Source organism: Mixophyes fleayi, chromosome 4 (genome assembly GCF_038048845.1).
Source record: "Mixophyes fleayi isolate aMixFle1 chromosome 4, aMixFle1.hap1, whole genome shotgun sequence".
Lineage (NCBI taxonomy): Eukaryota > Metazoa > Chordata > Amphibia > Anura > Limnodynastidae > Mixophyes > Mixophyes fleayi.
This window is the reverse complement of record NC_134405.1, coordinates 48,142,062-48,152,485: the sequence shown is the minus strand read 5'-3', so window position 1 is coordinate 48,152,485 and position 10,424 is coordinate 48,142,062. Positions and strand designations below refer to the sequence as shown.

The 10,424-nt window shown below is 40.2% G+C and overlaps 1 protein-coding gene across 1 annotated transcript; it reads right to left on the bottom strand.

Annotated features, from left to right (window-relative positions):
- Positions 1-2,405: 2,405 nt before the first annotated feature.
- Positions 2,406-10,098, bottom strand: DNAJB1 (DnaJ heat shock protein family (Hsp40) member B1). Its single transcript, XM_075206889.1, has 4 exons — positions 9,998-10,098; positions 7,835-8,087; positions 5,080-5,660; positions 2,406-4,305 (listed from the first exon to the last, which is right to left on the bottom strand). The coding sequence occupies exons 2-4, from the start codon at positions 8,043-8,045 to the stop codon at positions 4,075-4,077; spliced, it is 1,023 nt and encodes a 340-aa protein (XP_075062990.1). The 5' UTR covers positions 8,046-8,087; positions 9,998-10,098; the 3' UTR covers positions 2,406-4,074.
- Positions 10,099-10,424: the final 326 nt, after the last annotated feature.

Genomic DNA, 10,424 nt, shown 5'->3' with positions numbered 1-10,424 from the left:
CAATGGAGCATTGTCACGATGGGGCAAATGTGGCAAAAGCAGTGTACATATTGAAATAAATCTTCCTCTGGGGTTATCAGGACAAGTTGCACCGACTGTTAAAGACTGGATAAAGACTTTGTGCAGTCCTTCCTCCATCATGTGTATGTGAAAATACACTCATGGGTTGGTTAATTCAGGGATGGGAGCTGGGCTTCAGTTATCTTTTATGACCAAACAAAAATGTGCCCAGTGATTTTCTACAGCTTCAGCCAGACGTACTAGTACCTTTCTCCACAGTGTGTCTGCTGCAATCAGGAGAATTAGGGAAGGCTCTTTGGCTATCCTCCGTGATGAAGGTATCCAGTCCAGTTTGGAAATGTTATTGGAGACCACCATTGTGGGAACCAGACCTGACTTAAAGAAAGCACTCGGCCACCTGGTCCCAGTTCTACCTTTTACTTCGGTATGACTCCTGTTGGAGTGATCCAGGATTGTGTCAAGGATCGGATGTGTTAAGTCTCAGTTGACTTTATGAAACTGCAAAAAGCAGGAGAACATTGGGCTTGGTCTCTACCTTACAGCCAAGCTAATAGTGTGATGTGGTGACAAGGACAGTGCTCCAGAGGACCATACATTATAGCCAGTATCAGCACACCAAACTTTATTAAACATTGTAGAATGAATTGCTTGCATTATCCAGAAATCTCTTCTAAACTAAAACATCTCACATAACACGGTTTTATTGAACAAAGGCAAATACATTGGCTGCAATATGCACTTTGTAAATACTATCCTATAGTTTACTCCACATTTGCACGGTTAGTGATTCATTGGTTTTGGCAGATTCCCCAGTGGATTTAACAATCGAGTAACAATTCTCCTGTTCAGGCAGGCTTTTATTAAACTAATGTCATAATATTGAATGGGAATTTCAAAGAAGTTAATGAGCCTGCTATCTGGGAGGGTAGATATAATAATAATTATCTCAACCAAGCAAGAGAGGATTGCAAGTATCAACATTTATTTGTAAGGCATCTGCAGTAGCGAAGTGAGGAGATCATGAATAACATCCAGAGTGATAGGCATATTCTAGCAATATTTTAAAAGATTATGGATACGATTGATCAAGGACAGGTTAAGAGTATGATTTTGTCAACAACTATGAAGACTAGGGGGAGGGGGGCGGAGGGTAATGATAGTGACATTGGGAGGGGGTAAGATGATGAGCTCAGCTTAAACCAGGTTGAGCTTTAGTTAGAACTGGTGCATGCAAGTAGACATGGCAGAGACACAGTTGGACACAGGACAAAGAGTGGTGGGTCATTCATTCCATGTCAGTTCAACCAGAGGTGTCCACCACCCATCTCAGATTTATACAAAACATTTTTTATTTGAGAGGATGTCAAAACACTGTGACAATTAGTTGATTAAATATTGATTTTTAATTTATTACATAATTTACTAATCACGGCTTTATCCAGTTTATTTGAAGTATCACGGGTATTTATTAAGGAATCACCACAAAATTCGGACCCCTAAGGTAAATCTTCCTCCCGAATCCAAACCAAATTACTTTATCTGGTAATACTCCTTTAGCGTTATGGCAAAAACGCACATTTTTCAGATAGAATTAAAAACAATTAGGTTCAATTGACATTATGGTTCCCATTTTTTGGGGGAGGTGCTTAAAAAAACGTATACATTACTATCATAAAAGAAAAAAAATCAGCGCGGTACTGTTTCATTGTGGAGAAAATAAATAATGTAGTTATTTCTTTTCTCCACAAAACAGAGATATTTTGCAGAAATAGTTGTTTTGACATCCTCTCAACTAAAAATTTTTCGATAAAATCTGAGATGGGTGGTGGACATTTCATTTTTTTTTTGGGTGATCTTATGTGAAATGACCCTGGTGGTAGATTTGGGTGTCATCTGTATAGAAGAGGGCTTCAGGGGCATATTAGTTCACCAAAAGAATATGTATAAAAGACAAAAGCTGAGTGCTCATAACAGACCCCTGAGAGTGATCCAAAATATAGGTGGAACAGTTCACGGAGATCGCACTGATGCACAGGATGTAATCTCTGAGGAAAAATAATTGCAGCAGCCTGTCCCTGCTCTCTGCTATAAACGGACGAAATTGATATGGTATAGCAGGGGGTGGAGCTTAATGACGCAATTCGCGTGGCCGCCACCAAGGCACAGTAAACCTTGGAAGTCTCCCTGAGGCATTATCTCCAAAGTTGGCAAGTATGGACTACAGGCTAGTCTTGGAGAACATACATATTACAATACAGTTTCAAATAAATAAGTTGTGGATGTTTAGCTTTTAAAGTAGACCGCTTTCTCATGTTTTTTTTCTCCTATTCAGATGAACAAGTATCCATGAGAATTAAAAAAAAAAAAAAAGACCAATGAAACAATAGTATTGAAAATATTTTATTGAGTATTGAGGAGACGTTTCGCCTTCTCTTGGAGATGTTTACATGTGGCCTAACAACTCTGCAACCATGCAGTGCTTCACAAGGCCTACAGAGTTCCTGGCCATAGGCAGCACTATGAAGTCTCATTCTCGGATACAAACATTACAAGATAAACTCCTGCATACAACCTCCATACATCACAAGTCATTCATCAACCCAGCCCTGTCACACAGCTCTTATTAGTGTGCAAATCACTTATTTACAGCGTGAAACTTTAAACACAGAACAATGCGATTAAAATGAATATATATAATATTTACACCACAAATACAAATGTATTTATATAAGAGACACTGGTTTGAGCCAGTTATTTCCTTACTTCAAAGTAAGGAAGTCCCATCCTCACTTAAATGACACATAAGTTCCTAAGCTTTCAGAGTGGAGGCAAATCTCTGCTCCATAGTGCCAACTGCAGGCTGGGTCCACTAATTGCAACGGTTGATTAACAGAAAGATATTTAAAAAACAAAAGCATAAACTAAATAAAAATAATCTATACATTTCCAGGCATGCCTCCCATATAAATTGAGATAATAAGCTTGCATCATTTACGTTACATAACGAGTGCTCCAGTTAAAACGGAGTAAACAAACATTGGCTGAAAGAGAACGAGGACGAAGGCTGGGTACACACTACAGAAAATGTCCCCCGATATGATCTAATTAATGATTTTACCAACAACTGGGGGAAAAAAAAAAAAAAAAAAAAAAAGGGATCAGCATGCAGATTCATGCTCTTCAACTGATATAACCATCAGCTGAAAAGATGGGGACTCCACAAAGATCTATGAACACTGTCAGTAGCGAGTGAATACACACTGCAGAATTGGAACGACATTGTACCATCGTTGAACAAGATTTTTAGTTCAGCTTAAAAATCAAATTAAACGATAGGATGTGCTTTGGAATGATAATAGTTGGAGCGTACACGCTAATGCGATATTGGGCGAACGGTAGGTTTTTAGTGTGATTGGCCCAATAATCAGCTGAAAAGTTTGTAGTGTGTACCTAGCCTTAGAACACAAATTAGGTAGATATAGAGATAGCTCAGAGTCTTGGATCAACAACATCCCTATTTAAGACACAGCACATATACTTCTATTAATACACAGGGATTATGTTGGCATAATGTTTGTAGGATGTGAATAAAGACTCAGATATATCGCTATATGGACTGAAGTGATTTAAACAAAACTGCCAAATAACAATATATTCAATATACTTTAACAATAGGAATGGATGAAAATGGAAAAAAAAAAAATACATGGTGAACCGAGAAAACCCAGTTTGGTCATAGGTGCATCGTTCCCTGTATATAAATCTGATATTTTTAAATTTGCAAATGCAACACAAGCAGAATATTTAAGAAATACAAGTATCTCCATGATTATTCCTTGTGCGAGTGCAGCTTTCAGGGATCTCTAAGTGAGCAAAGGTTGGTGTATCATTCCTTTTTATAGGACTGATTAACAAATAGAGGAGCTGAAACTAATCATGTGCTCTAAAAATTACCACCACCTTTTTCCAGTTTCTTTAGGACTGAAGGCCTTTAAAGTTGACCCTTCAACACCGCTTTGGTCTATGTTATCTTAAGTGGGGTGACAGAGGTCACTACGCAGGCAGGACCCTTTCTAGTGTTTCCCGAGAAGAAGCAGAGAGACGTTCAGGAAAACGTATGTCAAACTCCACTATTAGATCCCCTCGCTGGTCAGGAGATTTGGGTAACGGGAGTCCTTCTCCGCTGATTCTGCGCTTGGTCCCTGGGTTGACTACATCCTTGATGACATTTTGAATGGTGCGACCGTCCAAGGTAGGGACATTGATGGAGCAGCCGCAGAGAGCCTGATAAGAGAAGGAACAGCAATGGTCAGATATAACATGCCTCAGGATTTATCAGTGACAGAAGTCAGCAACACTGCGCATTAAACCAACTTAAGTGGTTTATTAATATGAAAATAATTGTCCTTAGATTACTCCTGCTTAATCTTAAAAGTAAACGGCTGCATACTGCATGTGAATTTTATGACTGCTTTCAGCCATTTTCTGTTGGCGGAAGGGAGGGGATGGCTGCTGTGTCTTTTAATAGGATTAAAGACAGGAAATTTGCTGTGCATAGGGCACATATCTTCCACCTAAACACATCTTCAGTTCAGATCAGCAGTTGACCTTTTTACTTGCTTGTAAATGATTGGTATTTTTTTTTTTTTAATACAAACCAGCTTCTAGTTTAGGCTCAGTAGACCATTAAGATGGATATTACACATAACTATACTAAGTTACAAATATAAGCAAAAAAATGCCTAATGAGACAAGTGGACAAAACAATGTAGAATTCAGCAATGGGTCAAATCTAGGAGCTGGTTAGTAACTTAAGGAATCAGGAATGATGTGTATCCAATGACATCAGTAGAAATGCCTGTCAAAATGTAGTCACCATTTTGCTTAAACGCTTTGGCTACATGACTCCTGGGATGTGTCCAACCCTCCCCTAAGCAGTTCTTTTCATAGATGTTCAGAGTTCACTTCCCAGGTGACAGCTCTCATGACAAGTGTCCCCCAAAGTTACAAAGCATTAATCCTGCTAAACCTCTAAAGATAAAATGTAGCCTTGCTCACCTCCCGTAGGCTGATCTTTGCAGTGTATACCAAGTTGGAGGAATCTCTTTTGAACATTGAATGAGGTTTGTCTTTCAGCACAAACACAATATCTGCAGGAATGTTGGTTGGTGTCTCATCGCCCTCCTTGGGGAAAGTGATCTTTGTGCCTTCTTTCCAGCCTCTTTTCACCTGAATGGTTAAGATCTTGTCCTCTGTGTGAACACTCCTCCCATCTGGGCCCACACGTTTGTGTGAGATTTTCATTTTCTTGGTGCAGCCACTAAAAACCTCTTCAAGAGAGACTGGAAGCTCCCTGATCACTGGAGGGTCTTGCTTCTTAGAAACTGGTTCACGTCGACCTGGGACAGACCTGGGGAAGCCACCTAAATGACCAAAGCCACCCATACCACCCATACCAAACCCTGAAAAAGGGTCATCCGTGTCCATGTCCTCCTCGTTACGTCCAAAAAAGTTGTCAAATGGGTTACGACCCCCAAAGAACTCTGCAAACATGGCATGAGGATCTCCGTGGAAAGAATAACTGTATGAAGGACCATTGGTACCACCACATCCTCCACCACCTGGAGTTCCCTTTAGACCTGTTAACAGTATAAAAAAAGAACAATTAAACTGGAGACATTATCAGGAGTGGGCTTTGAGTTTACACTTGAGGTAGATAAAAATTAGAGGTGTATTTAGGATTGCAAGGTCAGACTACTAAAGCTAGACATGACATACATGTGCCCAAAGGTCACAAAATATCAGGCCCCCATGAGAACCAAGGCTGATACAGCACATGTCTGGAATGCCACATTACAAGAATATACACTGGAGTTCATTCAGACACATGCATGCTAGCAATGGTTATTTCGGATCCACACAGCATGTATAGATCAGATGTCTGGCTTTAAATATCTGATCAGTCTAGGGAACATGTTTAATAACATGGCGAAGTGTAGTCCAGAAAACCATCTAGTCACAGCAATTAAAAGTTTAGTGCAAAAAGAATAGCAAGGGACAAAGGTTGTCATGTTGCACCTACTTACTCTCTGTATGTTATTAAATAAGCATGGATGTTTTGTCTATATTACATGCTTTTTATATCAGTCAACACACACACACACACACACAGTTGGACAGGCAGGGGAAGAGCATAAAAAAAGGTGACGCGGCTAAAGACTACATATCAGACATGCCCGGATCTGCAAGAATACTGAACGCTTAAGACAGGTTGGGATCAGCAGACTGAGCTTTCTACATAGACACACCTAGCAAGCATGTCTCCTGTCACCAATCTTTAAGGTCAATTACCAATCTTGTTTAAAGAATAATTTGGTCCAAATGTAAAAAAAAAAAAATATTTTGGGTGGAATACGCACAGTACAACCTAGTCCTAAAAGGTTAATAGTTGCCTTGGGGTCCAGTGTTAAAGCATATGTCACACCACTGCTGACCTCCCTCCCATTGGCAGCCGTTGTGACTGTCTGAACAAAGATCAGGTCACCGGCAGGAGCGAGGAAAGCCAGACTGAGTGATCATTGTATTAGGATATTTCATACAAAACTGAATGTTTGGTTGTCAAGCAGTACGTCCCAACATGAAATGTTCATATACTATTTTCCACTTTACACATCGAGTCCAAGTAAAACATGTCCACACTGGTCTAGTGGGAGGCACCATAGATATTCCTGCAGTGCCATAGCAGAGTGGTTTGTAAACGTGTCATACTCATGATGTACACACACTATGGGAAATTCTAATACCACACCTGAAGCCACGACTAAAGATATATTCAGAATATTCTAGTTAGCTGGCTGTGACATCCTGTAATTAATCACCCAATATGTGAGCAAGAACTTGTTCAGAGTTCATGTTGAACAACTTAATATTTAAGAAATATATTTTACAGAAGTACATATTTTATGACCAATTCTATGCATTTATTTAGCTACTTTTAAAAAGACACTAAGGGCAAGATTTACTAAGCTGCGGGTTTGAAAAAGTGGGGATGTTGCTTATAGCAACCAATCAGATTCTAGCTTTCGTTTATATAGTACTTTCTACAAAATGACAGCTAGAATCTGATTGGTTGCTATAGGCAACATCCCCACTTTTTCAAACCCTCAGCTTAGTAAATCTAGCCCTAAATGTAAAGTAAAGTACCACTACACCCGAAAACATTTATTTGATCAATAAAACATATATACTTAAAGTTGGCTCTACAGAGGTTCATAAATGGTGAAATGATTATCCTGACCACCTCTAGCCTGGTTCTGAATCTTGGGCAACTGGCCTAACACATGCACCCATGGCTTAACAAGCGAAAATGTGCGATTTTGCATTGCAGTACCACAAGTCTAAGGGGTAAATGTATCATACTCCGGTTTCTTCAAGTCGCCGGAAATCGGCGAGTTGACAGCTAAAATTTAAAGCGGCGCTGCCTTGTAAAGGGAAACTTGCCTTTACAAGGCAGCGCCGCTTTAAATTTTAGCCGTCAACTCGCCGATTTCCGGCGACTTGAAGAAACTTGAGTATGATACATTTACCCCCAAATGTTCTTTTATAGAACCAACATTTGCACTTTTCTTTCTTTAATGCTACAAATATACTTTTAAAATAGCCTGACCCAGTACACATCCTCTGTTCCATGTGATTAGAATGGCTAGGTTTCTCACAACAATCTCTTATCCAATATACAAACTTGCTTCTCATTTCCACCTTATCCTATCTGGGTACAAGGTACAGTCATATTGATTGTAATACACATACATACCTTCCTCCCCATACTTGTCAAATATCTCTTTCTTTTTAGGGTCGCTGAGCACATCATAGGCCTCAGCAATCTCTTTAAACCGCTCCTCAGCTCCAGGATCCTTGTTCTTATCAGGATGATATTTCAGGGCTTGTTTTCTGTATGCCTTCTTAATATCCTCCTCAGAGGCTCCCCGTACTAGTCCAAGAGTCTTGTAGTAATCCTTTCCCATACTTTTGGGTTTTTGGTCACGGGTAGATCAATGCACAGTCAACTGCGGAAGTACAGAATTTGTATATTAATAAATATATTCTTCTCTATTTTTAAAATTTACCCGGTAGTTTACCCAGAGTAGTGTATTAATTTGATGACGTGTTTTCAATAGTTTCTCAATAATTTGAGAACAAGTACAGCTAAATAGCACAGAGTTCTTAAAATAGGAAGAATAAACATCATGATCAAGACTATAATGCAAGTGGTGGACAAAAGAATTTGCCTATCATACATCTCTAACAATGGTTGCTGGTATTTGCATGCGTATTGGATGACAGCAACACATTCCAATATGGGGCATATCAGCACTAGGTCTATATCCATTTAAAAGAATTAAATGAAAGCCTGTCCTATTCCACATATAGGTGGAACATTGACATTCTCCCACTGTAAAAACATATTACCCATTGCAGACCACATGGGAGGACAGATAAATGCATCTCCCATCCACATCATTCCTGTGTAAGCAGCTAGAGTTCAATTATACTGGCCTAGCAGCCAATAACAGTAGGCATGTTGTAGCGATACACCATTGTTTCCATTTCGGCACATACTAAATATTAAAGACTGTTGAAACCAGCAAGCTATCTGATAGGGTGCCTGGGGGTGGATAAGCAAACAAAAGCAACTTCAAAGGTAAACAATTAGGTATACTGTGTACACCTTAGACAATCAAATAGCTAGAAACACAAAACTGAAGCAGGCTTGAGATACACAAACAATTTGTGGAGAATGACAGCAAAAATGAGGATTTCATTTATATACCTATAGGTCCAAGTTGTCCTGCACGCCGATTCATAGCTGCAACTATAGATGGACATCTGTATATATCTCATGCAGTCTTTTTTTTTATATATCCATGACTTTCAAAAGCATTTATTGAACAACCCATTACACTGAACTCCTTCCTTTACAGAAATCCGCCTGTAAAGTGTTCTAAAGTATGCCCATCTGTACATGCAGCAATCTCTGATGTCTGCCCATCTGTACATGCAGCAATCTCTGATGTCTGCCCATCTGTACATGCAGCAATCGCTGATGTATGCCCATCTGTACATGCAGCAATCTCTGATGTCTGCCCATCTGTACATGCAGCAATCGCTGATGTATGCCCATCTGTACATGCAGCAATCGCTGATGTATGCCCATCTGTACATGCAGCAATCGCTGATGTATGCCTTTCTGTGTACAGCAAACCTCTAGTCAAGTACAAACCCTCATTATACAGTTATTTCCCAGTACTCACAAATATCCCTTTTTACGTCACAATCTCCCAGTAGTCTCTCCTACTACTTATTCAGCAACTAGGCAATCATGTTATTTCTTTATACAGCAACATCCAACTGTGTCCCAGCTACAGCAATATTACAGTGTGAGCCCCTTTTATACAGCCCTGATTGTGACCCCATATGGCATATCTGATTGTGTGCCCCACTTTATACACACCTGTCTGTGCCCCCATATCTGATTGTGTGCACCACTTCATATATGACAGTGTACCCCACTTTATACAGCAATGCTTGTGCCTCCATATACCATGTTATCTGATTGTGTGCTCCACTTTATAAAACCCACACTGTATCCCCCCTTCTGCACTCCTATCTGTATGACCCCACTTTATTCAGTCCTGAATGTTCCCCTTATGAAAAAATATTATTACATATGCTCCTCATACAGCAACCACCTAGCACATCTACCACCCTTATAATGCTTTCTCTGTTCCCCCACATTATACAGCAGTATCCCCAATACAATGAATACAATGCACCAGCTGACTGTGTCCCCTAATCACTCGGCTATTATGCAGTACATGACCCCTCTCCCCTATACAGTGCTGACAATAATGTCCTCTTACGTGTCCCCATTATTGAAGCAGTAACCCACGTACAGCGCTGGCCCCTATGTACATACCTGTGTATACCGCTGGTGGGAACTCCTCTGTCCCAGCACAGTGACAGTCCTCTCTTCTATAGACTCAGCTCCACCTCCAGAACCTTCCAGATCTTTCTTCCGCACTCCAGAAACTTCGTGAACTGGCTCCTTCTCCTGACCAATCGCGGCCCTCGGAAAGCAGATGTAGGCCAATCACAGTCAAACGACTAATACAGTATGAAATCACAGCCAATCAGTGCACTGGAGTCTCTGCCCAATCGCTGTCCCCTTTCAGCTGTGTAGTAGCCGTGCACAAGCTGATTGGTGAACGGAGGATATCAGACAGAGATTCGACCACTAAGAAGACAGAGCAGTGATGTGTTTATGACCAGCCTTGCCAGGAACGCCCAGATACCATTTTGAATATGGGCAGAGTGCCTATGATAAACATATTGAAATAAATAAA

Coding starts and splice junctions, on each gene's coding strand:
- DNAJB1 (XM_075206889.1), bottom strand. CDS start 8,045: ATGGGAAAGGATTACTACAAGACTCTTGGACTAGTACGGGGAGCCTCT. Junction 5,661..7,834: donor TGACAAGTATGGGGAGGAAG/GTATGTATGTGT, acceptor TACTGTTAACAG/GTCTAAAGGGAACTCCAGGT. Junction 4,306..5,079: donor CAAAGATCAGCCTACGGGAG/GTGAGCAAGGCT, acceptor TTCTCTTATCAG/GCTCTCTGCGGCTGCTCCAT.